The sequence below is a fragment of the Plectrocnemia conspersa genome, unplaced genomic scaffold (assembly GCF_051122295.1).
Source record: "Plectrocnemia conspersa isolate PC_06_02 unplaced genomic scaffold, ASM5112229v1 ptg000008l, whole genome shotgun sequence".
Lineage (NCBI taxonomy): Eukaryota > Metazoa > Arthropoda > Insecta > Trichoptera > Polycentropodidae > Plectrocnemia > Plectrocnemia conspersa.
The window spans coordinates 6,074,570-6,093,147 of NW_028277172.1; the positions used below are offsets into that span (position 1 = coordinate 6,074,570).

Below are 18,578 nucleotides of genomic sequence, written 5' to 3' on the forward strand. Positions count from 1 at the left end.
ATTGGCGTTAGAGCCAACGTTGATGAAGAAAGTATTCTTTATGTCAAAACGTCATGTTGACAGTTATTATATGAACGCATTATCTGCGCGTTATTTCCAGTCGGAGATCGCTTCGCTCGTTTTAAACCAGCCTATTTCAATCATAATCACACTTGAAGAACTTTAAAATGGGAAACCAGCTGGTGGCGGTCGCCCCGTCACAAATTTTACCCGTCGAACACTATTTGACAGATCATCATGATTTATATTTTGATCAGAGGTGAATTCATATAATTTATTTTCATGACGTTGTTATTGTATTATTGTATTGTGCATCTTGACTAGATCCACCACATGACATCATATGTTCTTTTCTACCTTAATCATCCTCCATCTAGGCAATCTCGCTGTTGATAAGTCCTCTTAAATGTACTGCATTTATCTGAAGCCTTTTTATGCTCTTTTAACTTTCCTTCACTAACCTACTGCCGGCTCTATGCTGTCCGCTTCCAACGAAGTCCTGCTTTCTTCTGTCATATTTTCCATTTCTTCCCCACAGTCTTGCAAAGTGTCAAAGATTTAATTTGCTACATCTCTCACCTTTGCCAAGTCTTGAGTCTTGGAAAATATTAGTAGTTCAATATTTTGTACCATGTTTCGATTTTTATTTTGAAAACATTTGGAACATGATTACTGCTCAGTTGTATAACCTTATTTCATTCTTTAATTTGTTCCTTAATATAAAATATACTATTGACTTCCTAATTAATAATTTATTTTCTGCAACTGCCAATGAGCTAAACGTATTCCGATATTTCATTTTAATTTAATGTATTGATGTAAAACTACTCTCCTATACTATATGGAATCGTAAAAATGTTAATTGTAGTTGCAAAAGATGCAAATAACGAACAAAGTCACCACTGACTGATTCAAAAATGCCAAGCAAAGCTCCACTTCAAAATATTTTTTTTTAACTTTTGATTAACGGCCAAGTCACAGTGTTTATTCACGTTAAACATTGATAGGCAACTCATCCAAAAGATTTCTGATTAAACCTAATTGAATATTAGATGTACAGTTTTTATATTCAAATTTGTGTACTTTTTTATTACAATAAATATCATCATTATCGAGTGAAAAATTGCCATAACTTTATATGATAAATTTCAGCTTGGGATCGACCAGATTCTTCAAAGTCGCCCGAGCAAAATCTCAAGAGGGCCTGATAGTAGTGAAAGTATTTGCAATACAGGATCCTTCGCTTCCGCTAAGTATACATAGAGAAAGACTAGAATACATTAGAACTCAATTGGCAAATGCTTCGAACTGTTTGCCTTTTCAAAAGATTGTCGTAAGTATTCTTTCGCTTATTTATATATAAATTATAAATTCAATAATAATAATAATCTGTTTACAGCTAACCGAGAAGGCTGGATTAATAATGAGAGAATATGTTAAGTTTAGTTTATACGATCGCATATCGACGAGACCGTTTTTATCGCCTCTCGAAAGAAAGTGGATAACGTTTCAAGTGTTATACGCTCTATATCAATGTCACAAGCTGGGAATATGTCATGGTGATATAAAAGTACGATATACATATATAATTTATTTTTTATGACCTAACATAGTGGTTACATCCAATCACTCACAATTTTAAAAAAAAAATTATATTTTTTTATTTTTTCCATAGCCGCCATTTTTAAACATTATAGCAGATCAAAAATATATTGAAAAATAAAACAATATTTGCCTTTCTTGATATCAAAACTATCCATTTCTGGTTTAAAAGTTAAAATTGCCAACGAATGCTACTTTTCTAGATATACACGTCTATACAACTTTATGAATTCATAAACTAATATTCCTTGTAAAAATTTCATATGAAATTGAAATGATAGTATTTATTTAGAAACTAGACAAGAAATACATGTCTGATGATTGTGTGCAGTGTACACCATGTGATTATACAAACTATAACTAATAACTTTTCATTTTATAAAAATCGCGAATAATTAAACTAATTTTTTAATAAATTATTTTTTCACTTGTTTTATTTTAGTTAGAAAACATAATGCTGACTTCGTGGAATTGGGTTTTGTTGGCCGATTTCGCTTCATTTAAACCGACTTTTTTACCTGAAGACAATCCCGCCGACTACAGCTACTTCTTCGACACCTCCAGAAGGCGATTGTGCTACGTGGCGCCTGAAAGATTTGTGAAAACTTTAGGAATGGACAACTTTGCCAAATTGACGTCTGACGATAAATTAGGCGGAGGATTGCTCTTGAACGAGTCACCGTGCAAAGCTGGTGATTTATTACCGAGCATGGATATATTCTCTGCAGGGTAAATTAATATTTTGATATTTACATTATATTTTTTATTGCTGTTATTAATATTTTATATGATTTTTTTGTCACATAGGTGTGCTTTGCTGGAACTTTGGAATGATGGTACACCAGCTTGGGATTTATCTGGTCTTTTAGCCTATAGATCCAGCGATACTCCTCACAACGTTAAGCTGCCAAAGAATTGCGATAAAAGATTAGCCGATTTATTGACCTCTATGACGCAGAAAAATCCACAATCTAGATTGTCAGCAGAAGTTTATTTAGATAATGAAAGAGGAAAGTACGTAATTTTTATTTAATTATTCTTCTTTTAATGTCTTAATACCTAAATCACTACAGGTTTTTCCTGCATAATAAATGCTATCTTATTTTTACATCCATATCTCGTTGTTCTTTCATTGACGGAAATATCTTAACCCTTTGAGTATTGAGTTTATTTATACACATTTGTTAATGTGTTAGTATACACCTGGGAGTGGGTTCTCAATCATTCCTAGTTTTTAACTATTCAAGTATTCAAATATATTCGTAATTTTTTTCTCAGTTTTTACAGATTTATTAAACTAATAACTGTAAAAAATCAATTAATTGGATGTGAAAAAATATTTAATTAATCAATAATATACATAACACAATGCTGTGCGAATTACTGATCAGTGAGGGCGTCAAAAGGAAAATGCTTAATTTATTATTACATACTTTTTGGTCAGGAACGTCATTTCAGTGTTTTCACATCACCAGAGTTAAGATCAGTTGCGATTTAATTAATTCAGCAAAATTTATGGAACATTTTAAATACATAATTTTATCGAACTTATTGTATGTATAATAGCTAGAAATTTGGAACGAATTTTATATGCATAGAGATCGGATCCGTATCGGCGTTTGTTTTATGCAAATTTGCACATAAATGAAATAGCTGGAAGTATATTAATTGTGATCGAATTATTTAACTGATTGAAATAAAATCTTAGCGTCTTGAAACAACAAAAACATAACACAAACTTCACCAAAACTTGCGACGCACACTTGTTTTTTAGATAAGTATTAAACGATAAATTATGTTGGACTTTTCAAACATTTTGTTTCGTTCAACGAACGAATTCTGCGAATTTCGGTCGCAGTATAGACGGCCGATAAACATATTTTATTCACAAATGTTTTTTTCAAATGTGTAAAAGCATTTTTTTGTTGAGAAGAAGCATCTCATTGTCCCGCAGCAGCACTAGTCACCCGGGTACATTAAAAGAAGAAATAACTACCCACAAGTATATAAATAGTTTCATTTTACGATATTTTTCACATTTCATTTAAAATAATACAAACGAATATTCGTCAATTATTTGAATATATTTATATATAGTTGAAAATTGGGCAAATATTTTGAATATTTGATTGAAAACCCTATCTGAGAGTGAGTTAATTTTATGTATTTTTCCATAATTATTTATGTTGTTATTTGTTTATTATTATTTTATATTGCATTTATAGTAAATTATTGGAAAAAAATTAGTGATTCTCAACGTTTTATTGCTTTGATTTATTTTAGTGTTTTTTTGTATTAGTTTGTTTTAAAACTTTTTTAATATTAGATTTTGTTTATTTATTTTACATATTTTTATATATTATTCGGCTTTTGTGATTTTTTTATATCAATTCAGAGGCTCTCTATTTTTTTATAAAATGAATATGAAATAGTTTTGTTACGTTAATTTATTTCGTATTATTTTCTATTGAAATCATTTATGATACATTAAATCAAATTAAAAAAGAATGTTATATAAATATTTATTTTACAGTGAGAGTGCTCAAAGTTAGCTCATTAATATTAAAATAACAAGCCTGCTGATATTTTAAATTTTTGTATTGGACGTATATATGCGTCATCAGCTCTTAACATAATTTTTTTTTAATTTCAGATTGTTTCCTGAATATTTTTATTCATTTTTGCAATCGTATATGTTAATATTCTCGCGTCAAACGATACTACCGCCCGATGAAAAAATATCCAGGATATACCAAGACATTAGCAACATTATAAACATATTCACAGAGAACCCAAACGAGAAGAAAAATTATAAAGACAAAAGTGAAAATAAATCCAACGTTACGATCGACGTGAACAATGAAGGTGTATCTAAGACGATCGACAACGCCAACAAATCTGGAGAAAAGTTCAAAACTATAGATGTTAATACTATCAACAAATCCAAATGCAACGCCAAAGGCTTCAGCGATAAGAAATATGTTAATCCGGACAGCGAAGGGTTAATAATCATAACTTCTCTGGTCACGTCATGTATCAGAGGACTTCATCACTGCACTTCAAAGTTGAACTGTCTGGATATTTTGTGTCAGTTAGCCGAAAACGTCAGCGCCGAAAATATCTTAGATAGGATCATACCTTATATTATACATTTGACGCACGATGCGTTGCCTAGGGTCAGAGTTAGCGCCCTAGATACGCTGACAAAGTGCTTGTCCATGATCGACATCCTTCCTAAATCTGATCTCAACGTATTTCCTGAATATATCTTTCCGGAAATTGCGGCATTAGCAACTGATTCGGCAGTTTCAGTTAGAGCAGCATATGCCAACAATATAGGTATGTATTGTATAAATAACTAATCTCTGATTTCTATACAATAACTCATTTTTTATTTACATCTGACAATCACTATTATCTTACCTTATTACAGAGATCACAATATTACTCAAATAAGTCTATGCTTAGTTTGAAAAGGGTTATTTTATTATATCATATTCATATCAACGGTTCGAAAAGTGATTCTTCAGAAAGAGTAGACAAATATAATCATACTCAATATCAAAGCGATTTAAACTATTAATTTCAATTGAAGAGCAACCACTTTTATTTAAAATGTGTTTTTTTGGTTTATTAATTATATTAATCGAAGAACTCTCGAGTATAAAATGTAAGATGTTAAAAAATCACAACTGAATCACTTAAATGACTATCTGCGACTGATGTATTTTTAAAATTTAAAATGCAACTGGTCAGAGATTATTTGTATATGTTTCACATTTTTTCATATTTTATTTTTTTGAGTAACGTAATAAATTAGTGTCTTCTTGACATTTAAGAAAACGAAATTTTATTTATTTAAAAGAAAAATGATATGCACGCACAGACCAGAGAATATTTGTTCTGTGTATGCACGTGACGCTTTTGCTCTTGTGTTTTTGTGGCGTTTTTGTAATACAAGCTGCCCAATCTCCTGTGTAAAAAAAAGAGTACAATTTCTGCAATTATACATACATATATCATCTTCTTAATGCCACTCTTGTGTCTGTGACCAACTCTCATTTAACAAATACAAGGAATATAAAACTTTTTGTACAAAAGAATTTATATTTACACAATATGAGAAAAAATATCTTATTGATTATTTTAACCTTTTAAAATTTTAAGGAAAAAGACTTACATAAATTATCATTCAAAGTTTTAAATTAATACATCTATTGCTTAATCAGTTTAATGTAAAGAACCACCGATGTTCAGGACATTAGTAATTCGTCATAAAAAATGTTTGGACATTGGTTGTTTTTCCAAAAGTGGTGATATTTTTGGCTTTAATTTTTTTTTTTGTGAGAATGGTGGTTTTACGATTTTTTTCCTTAGCAAAGCTTGTAGAAAATACCTTGAACTATCCATTTTGGCAATAAAACAAATTTCAAAAAAAGTGGACATTGCGACTTTTTCATATAAGGTCTTCAATTGCAGACTTCTATTAAACACAATGGAAAATATTTTTCTCATAGTTCTAGAGTGCCGTTTAATATAGGGAGGAGATGAAAGAATGTTAGCGATTCTTTCATCTCCCCCCTATATTAAATGTTTCTACAAAATCAGTTAAAACTACCTGCTACGAATATTTTTACCAGGATTATTCACTTAAATCAAGAGTATCTCATTATTTAAGTATTCTGATTTTTTTTATTTGATTTTAGCACTATTAGCCGAAACAGCATTAAGATTCTTAGATCAAACGCAAAACTTGGACAACCCAAAAGAATCCGTCAAGATCAATTATGAATCGGAACTATCCGCTTTACACGAAATGGTATACATTTATATGAACTATATTTTATAAACATTATTTTTTTCTACGCACTCACAAGCTTTTTAAAATCAGGTGAGACAAACAGTATCAAGCTTACTGACCGACTCGCAGACGCTCGTAAGAAGAGTTTTGATGGAGAGTGGTATTACAAAATTATGTGTGTTCTTCGGAAAACAAAAAGGTATTTTCTTAATCTTAAATTTATTCTGCATTCTTAGTATTTAATATATGAAATTATTTTAGCCAACGATGTCTTATTATCACATATGATAACTTTTTTGAACGACAAAGAAGACACTGCACTCAGAGGTAGCTTCTTCGATTGCATCATAGGAGTGGCAGCGTACGTCGGCTGGCACTGTTCTCACATATTAGTTCCTCTATTGCAACAGGTAACAATAAATAAAAGTTACTCTATAAATATTTACTCATTAAGGATTTCTTAAAGCTTTATTTTTATTCTAGGGTCTGACTGATCCATCCGAGTTCATAATCGCCAAATCTCTACGAGCTACTACATCTTTAGCGGAACTGGGCTTGATACAAAAGCCGGCTCTGTGCAAGTTGATAGCTGAAACAGTGTGCTATTTGAGTCATCCAAATCTATGGGTAATTAATATTTTTTTAACCAAATGTGATCAGTTTATAATAATTTATATATTTTTTGAACAGATTCGCCACGAGATCTGCGGCTTAATATCCTGTGTAGCAATGCTGTTGAATCCAATCGACGTAAACTGTAAAATCTTACCGTTAGTCTGGCCTTACCTTACTTATAAACTAATTCAGGTAATTTATAACAAGATTAATTTTAAAATGAATTTATCTAATCGTGTTTCAAAACACAGGTTGACAAAACTGAGCTGTTACTTGAAAGTCTAATACAGCCAGTACCTAGATCCATATTCGATTCAGTCATTCGATATAAAGATATCAATCAACTACTTCAAACGCTTCGCGAAAGGAAAGCGACTAGAACTAAGGTATTGATTTAAGAATTGAAATGAAATTTATTTATGGTATAATGTTCACTGAATTAAATTTATTTTCAGGTAAAGTCAGGCACTCTTCCTCAGTACTGCGAATTGAGCCAATCACTTAAAGTCCTCTTCCGGCGTCTCGTCTCCGACGGACTGACTGATCAGATGGAATCGCAGATATTAAAGATGAGCGCTCATTTGATCGAGATGCAAGGCGTCAAGACTCAAAGCACTTCGAGCCAATCTTCCAACGACTCTCCCGGAAGACTGTGTCTTTCCGGTTTTTCCTGCATTTCCAAGATGGTCACACTGGACAGTAACTTTATGGACGGCAGTGCCGATAATAATCATCATGCTGCTGTTTTAAAGTTAGTATTTTTGTCATATATTATATAACTGTAAGAATATGTTAATTCAGGGGTCGGCAAACTTATTTTGTGAAAGATCGTAAATACGTTAGTCTTTCAAATTTTCAAACGTGCAAGTTTTATATATGAGCACTATTTCTTCTTGTAGTTTTAGATAACGTCCGTTAAGAAATCCCATAATATCTGTGCCAAAGGTTCATAGGTGTCATTTGGGAGGGGAAGCTGGGGGGGCATTTGTCCAGAAAAATGCATATTATTCAATTAAATACTATGAATATTAACACTGGGTGTACCGCACACTCGCACGAATAAAAATAAACATTGAGCTGGCACCTTTTCCCGCAATCGAAAGAAGTGCTATAAAAACGTAATTTTCAAACTTGAATATTTAAAAGTACATTATCAATAATTATAATAATGAATATGGATACTGAACCAATAGTATTCTTCCTAATCCTTGAATTCAGGGATTGTTAAACTTCTGGGTTCCGCACAAATAAATTCGAAACACAAAATATACATTTAAAAAAAAAATTATTTACACTTATTATATTACTATTATTTTATTGTTCATGTTATTATTATTATTTTGACTATTGAGTGTAATCATATTATTTGTATGTTTATTTAATAATTTACGAGTGTATGATATTTGTCAAAACCTTCTCCTAAATGGAACTGGCATTTTAGATTTAAAAACAAAAGTATTGTCGGCTCTTATCATAAAATACAAGCATAAAACCATTATTACTGCTGCATTTTATAGCTCTGAATGAAAAGTATCATGTGTGAAAATTCGACATGGTGCATAGATTAGATTGTAAATATTCAACTTGAGGGAAAGCAAAAACCGCCATAAAATGACAACAGATATCAGAAAGAATTCGTTGACGACAGAGATTCGAAAAAAACATGTTCGCAGCTCAAAGGTGACGTAAATTTGCACCGCTAAGATGCAAAATTTTGGCAAGATCAATTCTAATAAAAGCATATTTCACTTTGGTATGTTATTATTTTAAACCTATATTATTACCGAAGATATTCGTCAAATATAAACAAAGAACTCGAAACGCTAATAATTTTTATAATTTTATTTTGTATAAATGAAATTTATAAAATGACATCTTCTGGTGGAATTTGTTGTTTTTAGTGGCACATAATATAAATTTATGATGGTAAAGGTCTCATATTCAACCAAAAATGTTAAACAGAACCTGGAACCACTAATTAATTTTTATTATTTAATTTTGCATGAACAGAAATAAAAAAAGTGGCATCTGTTAAAGATATGTATTCTATATACTTATTTTAACTTGCTGCCATAAAATGACAACAGATGCCAGAAAAAATCGTTAAAGTCGGAGATTTGAAGAAACACGTTAACTCGTTCCTGGATCTAGAGCGACTTACATTTGAAAACAAGTTAACTTGTTAGCGACACACAGTGTTAATGAAATAGAAATATTAAAAAACTGAAATGATGTCCCAGATTCTAAAACAGAAATGTTCAAAGAAAATCTAAAACAATAGTCAAATCTACCCCAAAAATATTTTTTAAATTATATCATTTCAGGTGAAATCATATTGGAATACATTTTCACCGGTAGATATATTTTTTTACCAGTGAAATCTATCAGGTGCTAGTAAAATTATATGATTTTAACTTTTCCATACCTTATCATTATAAAATGTATATGCGATATATAAATGTTAGAGTGAATGTGTATTTTTCAATAAAGTTATATTTTCACTAGTGAAGTACAAATATATTTTCACCAGTAGATACATATTTCTATTAGAAAGAATATAATTTAACTGATAGGCGACAGTGAAATTATATGCTGCTCTAAAATGTATAAAATTCAATTTGCCAATTGCGAAATGTCGATTTTCTGTTCAAACCCAAACCTAACCTAACGAAAGTTCTAAAACTAATTATAGTTTTATAAGTTCAAATATTTCTCTCAGTAATAAGCAGAATAAGTAGTACAAACAGACGTCGCATCTCATATCGCTACATAGTTAGTTTGCATTTCTATATTACACTATGTTTTAAAAATATGATAGTTATCTTTATCAATATTACTACGTAATTTTGATATAAGAATGTTGGTTAAAGTATATTCAAATCGAATTTCGCTCAATAGGAGGGTTTAAGAAACAATTATCACTTCTTAGAAGTCGAAAATTCACGTCAAAAGCAATAAAATCGTGGCAGCGCTGTCGCAGTAACGAGCGAGAAAAATACTTAAAATTATTTGTTTTGCTATTTAATTGCCTATTGATATTACTCACAATGTGCTCTGCTGTTGTAATAACAGTTTTCGCCGCAAGACTAATAAATTGAAATAAAACTGTGTTACCGGAACATTTCTTCAGCTGCAACAACCAAACATGACTTTAATAATTTACCATCAGTAATAGTCTTTCTTTTATTAATTAATAAATAAGCTATAACTGACATTAGTTGTAGCTTCATGTCCTTTTTTTATTTTTGCAATTAAATTGTTATAAAAATCCGTTTTAAACTTTTCTGATAAAATTGTCTTTATTATAGTATTTTATAGCGTTTCGAACAATGTCATACTATTATTAATTGCTATACTTCTCCTGAAAATTTTAAACTTTACTATAATAACTGTTTCTTTTGTAGAAGAACTCCTAAAGCGATTGCCGGTAGTCAATCCACATTAGAAACTCACAGTCACATGAACTCTGAATGGCAACACATGTTCGGCGACAAAACTTCAAACGAAGCTTCCGCTTTACTATCTAGAGGTATTTTACCGATCATCATATGTAAAGGCAGGACTGTTCTAGCTTATTGTGCATTTACTACATTTATCAGCATCTAGCATTTATTGATATGTTTAAATAATACATGAATATTTATTTCATTACAGATACCGAAATGTCTACAACTTTAAATCCCACTCACATGCTCACTCAAGTATCTACAATGCACTACAGTAGCAGCAGTAGTAGTCAATTCTTACAAAGAGCACCGTCTCCGATATCGCTGGACTCGAACGTAACTCATCTATCTTCGCTTGTCGAGCAGAGCTTGCAGGAGAGAAGTTTTGTTCAATGTACATTTTTTTGTTAATATACATAGATGAAATATTTTAGTGAATAGATTATAATTTTGTATATTTAATTACAGACAGCATGGCACCGTGCCGACAAGAACTAAAAAATTTATCTACACGCCAACAACTGAAGTACACAAAAGCCTTGAGGTATTATTTTTGTTTTGTCCCTCCGTTTAAACAAGATTACACTTTCTACTAAAAATCTTGATACATGGCAATGTCAATAGAAGATCTCCTTATATCTATACATATTTATTATAAATCTACATGTCTCAACATATTTTAAAGATTCTTATCGAAACATTTATATCGAATATACCGGACCCTTACTACCATTTCCACGCTTCACATCCAAAAAGTTCTATTAATCTATTTAGTACATTCACTGCCATTCGGGCAGCTTTATAAAAATTACTTGCGGATCTTGGAACGCCAGACTTTACCCTACACCTGAAGGGAGAAATCGGTTGCGGAAAAGGTTTTGAGCTGAGCAACCTTATCATCGATTAACTTTTTTTCATTAATAGATCTCGAGAGTGTGCTATTGAGAGTTGCGGTAGTAACTTACCACCTTCGAACTGGAAGCCAGGATCTTCGCTCATGGCGCAGCTACACGAGCATAAGTTAGTATATACAAATATATATAATATATATATATAATTATTTCATATGTCTACATACATAACTTTTAATAAACATTTTAAGATCGACCGTCAATCGCTTAGTGAATCTATCAACTAGTCCACATTCCGTTTGTTCTAACACCAAAGGATTTTTTGGTTCATGCTCCAACGACGGAACGGTCAGATTGTGGGATTTGGCAAAAATGGAAACCGTCAACATTGTCAATAAGTAAGATTTGTTCTTTAATATGTATTATATAAAAATGATTATATTCAAATTAATTGCTTGCGCTTTTCAAGATCAAAATCAATGTATAACAGAGGTGCAGGACCTGTTATCGGTATGGCTCCGTGCGAAAATTATCAATCATTTGCTGCTGCCACGCAAGATGGATCAGTGTTCATTTTAAGGTATTTATCCTTAACTATATATAATACACATATAACAATAATAAATTGAGAGTGAATCTGTTATATATAATTCATTATTTAACTAAATTTTATTTGTTTCTTATTAGTGAACCTATTTTAACACATATTAGTAAATTAGTTTCCGCCCTACTAAATATTAAGAAATCAATAATTATGTTAACGATGTTTTTTCCTATGCATTTTTAAACAATGAATTTAATATTTTGCGCAAACGACCATTCCCGCGTTAGTGCGTTAGTATATTAGCATAATATGTAACTAATGCTATAATTATCATGTAGGATCACTATATGGGCCGCAGTGTTTGTCTCATTACATAAAAAATGTCTAATTGTTTGCGAGTCGCATAGAGCCACTTTGTAGCCCACAATTAGAACTTTAATCCAAATATTAGAATACCAAATATATTTGTTATTTGAATATTTTTCTAACTATTCATAAAGTATGAATTTATATTTTTAGTTAAACATTATGAAATATTTAATATCAAAAACATCAAAAATAAACCAACTGCAACAACACAGTTGTGTTAATTATATCTGAAGTCTTTGAACATTTAAACAACGCAGATTGTCAATTTCCCCTGATGTACCACTGCATTATGTATAGCCCATTTTTGTCCTTTTCTGTGAAATGTATCTTCTTATCTTTATGTGCTAAAATTAACTATAGTCATTCGTGTAGAGTTGAGAATTATGGCTGACACTTTTGCACAAAACTGTTTTTACGCGAAAGAATATAGATAGACAAGTTATCGTAGTTTTGGCAAATTTTCATTGTTCAGTTTTTTTTAAATCTTCTTTACACAAAAAAATTGTTGATACTCTAAGGTTAATTAATAATAAGTTATTACTTACTGCAAAACACAGATATTCTCAAAACTTCCAAACAAACGTCTGCAAAATACGTCTCGACGGATCCGAGTCCGGGTACCCGTACTTGAAAATCCCTACTCCTCACTTTGCAGGGATTTTACCAATATTTTATTTTTGATTTCAGGCTTGATTCTGGATCTTCAAAGATGGTTTTATCACAATGTCGTCAACTAGATCCAATAGATGATGGTGGAGTTATTGATGTGGTGTGTAATGCTCATTGCATGGGCGGAGACAATATCATTATATACGCGACTCTATATGGCGGAATAGTTGGATGGGATTTAAGAGCACCAGGTATGAAATCTTATTAAGTGCGAATGAAACAATAAGAACACATTATAAAATGTCAACCATTAGGAAACGCGTGGAGACTGCAAGGAGATTTAAAACTCGGAGTCTACACTTGCATGTACGCAAGCAGCTTAGGATGGTTGACTATCGGTACTTCCAGTGGTCACGTTCGTGCTTGGGATTTGAGGTTTAGCTTACCCATAACTACGCTATCGCATCCAAAAGGTATGTATAAAATTTATAATAATTACTCTCTTAGTTTATTGATACAGACAGGGGCATTCTTTATTTAGTCCGTCTAGTCCTTCTATCGAATTTTTACAATTTTTTTCTTTTTTATAGAAAGTAGAATTCGTAGTATTAAGCCACATCCAAAAGAAGACTGTTGGGTTATCTGTGCTACCGGAAACGAAGCAGACGTTTGGAGCTTAGAAAGCGCTCAAAGACAGCAAGTGCTTTGGCCTTCGGATAAGCCACCTTTGACTTACACAGTGGTATTTTTTTTTCACTAAACAATTATTACTATTGCTTAAAATTGTACTGTATTAAATATATTTTAATTACAGCCCTGCTCTCACTACATCGGTGCCTTGTACGGTGGTATCATTGACGACTCACCGTTTGTTCTGACGGCCGGCTCAGACCAGAGAATAAGATTTTGGGATTTGGATCAACCTGATGACTCTTACATACTAGTGGGTGCTGCTAACGACCAATATACTGCCAGCACAGCTTCCGTTTCATACAAGTAAGTGGCTTAAATTGTTGATTTTATTGAATTTGATACAAGTGTCAGTATGACTGTGTAAGATTCATAGAATATCACAATCGTGTAAATCGAGTCTCTCTGGTCTCTGGTTCTGAGTCAAGTTGCTATCTAAATTTTTATCTTTGTTCTAGAAATCGTATCGTCGACGCTACTCCTGTGATCCAAGAATTGACGTCTCTCACCAGTAACACGAGCAGATTGTCAATTGAAGATCAAACATCAAGATGTGGACCAGAACTCAGAGGAATACATCACACAGCTTCCATCACAGATTTGACAATGGTCCAAGCGAACAAGTGCTATTTGCTAAGTTCATCGGCCGACGGTGTCATAAACGTTTGGAAGTGAATTAAGTTTGCCTGTGTATAATTTATATTAACATTAATATGTATCACGTTATACATGAAGAGTGTAATTAGTAAAGAATTGGCTCGTTGTATATGAAATATTGATTTTTAATATTTTTACCAACCATACATAACAGTGCAACGTTCAGAGTGAAAGCTCTTTTATAATATGAAACATTTTACCTGTTTTTTTACTGTTAATTGTAAAGTATTACTTTTAGGGTGTGTTCTGGGATTTTTAGAATTATATAATTCACATAAATTTTCATCTTCAATTCACCATTCTCTGAGACGCTGTTCTTTATCTCGTTCCTAGAAACAGTTTAGCGTTACAAACGGTCGCCAGAGAAATGATTTAAATATATTAAATAATATATGCATCTGGTATTTTTACATTTCAATCAACATCATAAAATTTTGTGTTTTTTTGTCTAAATATCTTGAAACTATAACATTATCTTGCCTTAGCTTTTCACAGTATCGACTAAAGTATTCGATACAAATTTGATAATTTCAGCAAAGATATACTTTTTATATTTTGTATATTTATTTTAAAAAATATATTTTATTTATTTATTACATATTGAAGAACATCGGTGATAACACACATCCTTGTCTTACATGATTCATGAAAATCTGTAAATATTACAGTATAGAATTTGTTGAATATTTCATATACAACGACTCAATAGCTCTAAATATAATACGATTCAATTATAATAATAAATTATGTATATATCGATTTGTTATATTATTTTTTTATATGTATAGAAAGAAATAATGACACATTTTTATGTAGTAACAGATTATATTTTATTTCTTCAACAATAAACTTAACCTCTGTGAGTATTGATAGTAAAGTTAATATTACATATACAATTCCAAATTATAAAATAATGGTGAATAGTTTGGAATGTCATACATAACAAATACCTAAAAGGTCAAAGATAAAAACTGATATGATAAATGATTTTCTGCTCAAACATATAAACCCATAATTAACAAATATAGTATCAAGGAATGTTTAGTTATTAATTATATAATTTTTATACAAAAATAACGAAATTAAAATATTTTTTATGTTATATTTTTAATATTTTATGATTGATTGAACGATAATATCTGTCAGCCGTTCCCTTCCTTTAAGATCTTCTAATTCAATAACAGTCAAACATCCCAGGACGTCACACTGACACTGTTTGAGCAGTTTTACAGCTGCTTCTACGGATCCGCCTGTGGCTAGTAGATCGTCGATGATCAAACATTTAGTACCAGGTTTCGAGAAAGCAGTTTTCTTAACCTCAAACACTGCCTAAAAATGAAAGAAATATCAACATGTTTAATAATATAAAATCAAACTAAACATTTAGCGATTTTTATATCCGTCTTAACTTATATTTTGTAAGTAAAAACACACAATAACATTTGTATTGTTTATGGGATAAATGTTATTGATGTTGAGACAGTAAACAACGGTTTTTCAAATTTTGATCTAAAAACAGCTGATGAAAAGATGTGATAATAAGTTCAAGGTGATAATTGAGAATCTCCATTTGAATACTAGGGACATTGTTTCAAAGATAAGTATCAATAGCCGGAATATTTTTAAACGGACGTTTTAAAATATCCCCTTTATTCTGCAATCCTTGCTCCTTCTGATTTTCACCCATAAATCTACGGAGGAATTAAAAATGACATTGGATACATTATTTACTCCTAAACCATTAGGTTTATTTAACATGAAATGTTCACGATAATTTATAAATTTTCAAGATAATCACAGAAAGGGCACAAACTTGACTATTTTAAAAAATTACAATAAACATATAATTTTAGAATTTGAGTTTAAATAACAATTTTTTACTTGTATATTGTATAATAAAAGATTAGCTATTAAGCTAAATAAATTAATAAAATAATAATAATAATATATCTTCAAAAAAGAAATAAATAAATTAAACACAACTAAGGTTTGCTATACAGGTAGTACTGATTTCGATAATATCGGTATTGGAGCAAAAATCGACCTTTGCTACTACCGGTATTACAAAATGAAATACCAGCAGTACTAAAAAAAAATTTTTTTTTTTCAAATTCCTACATTTTATTTGTTGAAAACGATATCTTCATGGCTTGAAACTACAAAAATAACGATGCTTATATTGTTTGAAAGTAGGGGATTGACTGAAGTAGTGTTATCGGCATAGGATATCAAAGTAGAATAATATTATACAATATTTACGTATTTTTTCAATTTAATTAACATTTAACATGAGTAAAAAAAACTAAATATACAAGAGATAAATCTTTCGAAAATAATTATTCAATATGCAATAATTCAAATAAAAATATATAAATAAATCACATCTTAATCATATAAATATCTCAATCATCAAGTCACATAAATCTGTTCTTAGAAAAAAAAATATGAGTTGATTCCTTGGATTTTTTCACAAAACAATATATTACAGCATAAATTTAGCAATAAAGCATTCAGCTTGACTTTGAATGGATGGACATTTATCAGATAAGCCAACTAAACAACGTTTAAAGATACTAAACATGACAGTTGGGTATAGTTGTAATTTATTTATAATGTAATAAAAAAACAATTAAAAAGCAAACAAAAAATCTACAAGTCACAAATGCATAATTACCCGCGCTGTAAACATTAAAACCATTAGTACCAACTAATTAAAATAATAATAATGTCAACACTGGTATTGACCATTTTTTCTCTCGGTATTACCAGTATTATTATAATCCCTAAACAACACGGATCATTTTAATACAACATTTTCACATTAACTTAATTAAATTTAGATTAGAAACCATAACATTTTTTATCTATTCAAGTGCATATAAAGTGCAGATAATGTTATAAAATTCATGTTATTACAAATTATATATGTATCTCTAATAAAGAAATCCAAGACATAAAATCCATCGTAAAAAGTTTAATTAAATCATGGAAATTGTATAAATTTAGATTAAATTAAATTTTAAAATAATACCGATCCATATTCCAATTCGTACGAATACGAAAACACTTCTCCAGGTAGTTTTCCACTTTTTCTTATTGGAATACAAGCGACTCCAAGTTTTGCGGCCGTAGAGAACGAAAATAAAAATCCCCTAGATTCCAATCCTATGATAGCTTCGACGCCTGGAAAGTATTTAGAAACATACTCGACTAAAACGTCTTGCAGAACAGTGCACACTTGTCCGTTTCCGATGGCTGAAAAAATGTCTCTGAAATAAAAAATATATTTTATAATCCCTGTTAAAAGACAAATAAAAATTAAGTTACATAATTCATACCTAAATAAAACGCCTTTCTTAGGAAAGTCTGGATATGGCACTATGTGCTTTTCGATAAATATGATCTTTTCTTCCGTATTTGCAAAGGCCTCCATGTTGAAAATCTAATATAAATAATAATAAATAAGCACACAATAGAAATACTATGACACAAATGAGTAACTAAGATAAGAATTTATGCAAGTGATGCAGTTGTGACTATAATAATCAACTATCAGTTAACACATTTAAGTATGCATGAAGGTCAAATTAATAAAACATTCATACTTTATATCACCAATTTACATATTTTTTAATTTAATTTTAAAAATAATAACAAAATACTAAAAGTTAATTTGAATACATATATAAATATAATACAAAAGTTTTTGCGTTTATTATTATCATTTTAGGTTATGTTATTACTGTTTTAATAAATTAAATTAAAACATTTCTAAAACTCAAATTTTAGAAAAACAATCAAATTAAAATAATACTTTAATTCATACTTTTGAAAACTATAAGCGAACCAACCAACAAGGCAAGCGCTAAAAAGTAACTGACGACCGCTAACGGAACATGACAACTCAACTGCAATGTTGCCCTAATAAAAAAAATATTGACGACTTCTGGTAGAAATTACTAATATAGTGACAAGCCTAGATCTAGAGGAGAGGTAAAATTTCCATTTGCCTGAAAATTTGCAAAAATTTATACAAATACAAATAAAATTTACAAAAAAAAATTAAAAATTTTAAGACATAAACGTGTTATTACTCTGCAGGTATTTAGGAAGTTGGGTGACACTGATGAAATCGACAAATTATTGCAGACGTTTTAAAATCAAACAATAACCGACGGTCATTTCCGGCGCACATACCCGACAGTCATATTATGATGACCAGATTTAAAAAATATCATACAGGACAGGGACGTCATTTGGAAGATGGTGGTATTTGCAAACTTTTTTCAAAGTTGCCTAGAAAATGCACGTAATTTAATGAAATTATGCGTCTTAGTAAAATCTTTAGGGGCTGTTGGTGACGGGTGGCAATGAGACACAGATTGAGCCGCTGC

At 30.6% G+C, this 18,578-nt stretch overlaps 2 protein-coding genes across 3 annotated transcripts; one reads left to right on the forward strand and one right to left on the reverse strand.

Moving 5' to 3' along the window:
• Positions 1-18: 18 nt before the first annotated feature.
• Vps15 (vacuolar protein sorting 15) lies at positions 19-15,005 on the forward strand. The gene is made up of 24 exons (XM_088189838.1): positions 19-259; positions 1,153-1,333; positions 1,400-1,570; positions 2,045-2,331; positions 2,410-2,616; positions 4,256-4,941; positions 6,309-6,421; positions 6,494-6,602; positions 6,665-6,813; positions 6,887-7,030; positions 7,094-7,210; positions 7,270-7,404; positions 7,474-7,769; positions 10,423-10,547; positions 10,673-10,858; positions 10,933-11,008; positions 11,389-11,484; positions 11,567-11,713; positions 11,785-11,895; positions 12,916-13,088; positions 13,152-13,310; positions 13,428-13,579; positions 13,652-13,833; positions 13,986-15,005. The coding sequence occupies exons 1-24, from the start codon at positions 168-170 to the stop codon at positions 14,200-14,202; spliced, it is 4,311 nt and encodes a 1,436-aa protein (XP_088045964.1). The 5' UTR covers positions 19-167; the 3' UTR covers positions 14,203-15,005.
• On the reverse strand, positions 14,990-18,110 carry Aprt (adenine phosphoribosyltransferase). 2 transcript variants are annotated; one of them, XM_088189839.1, is made up of 4 exons: positions 18,011-18,110; positions 17,523-17,626; positions 17,216-17,453; positions 14,990-15,513 (listed from the first exon to the last, which is right to left on the reverse strand). In XM_088189839.1, the coding sequence occupies exons 2-4, from the start codon at positions 17,615-17,617 to the stop codon at positions 15,292-15,294; spliced, it is 555 nt and encodes a 184-aa protein (XP_088045965.1). In that variant the 5' UTR covers positions 17,618-17,626; positions 18,011-18,110; the 3' UTR covers positions 14,990-15,291. The 2 variants fall into 2 exon arrangements, with proteins under 2 accessions (XP_088045965.1, XP_088045966.1); XM_088189840.1 differs by having other exon boundaries at positions 18,036-18,104.
• Between the last annotated feature and the right edge of the window lie 468 nt (positions 18,111-18,578).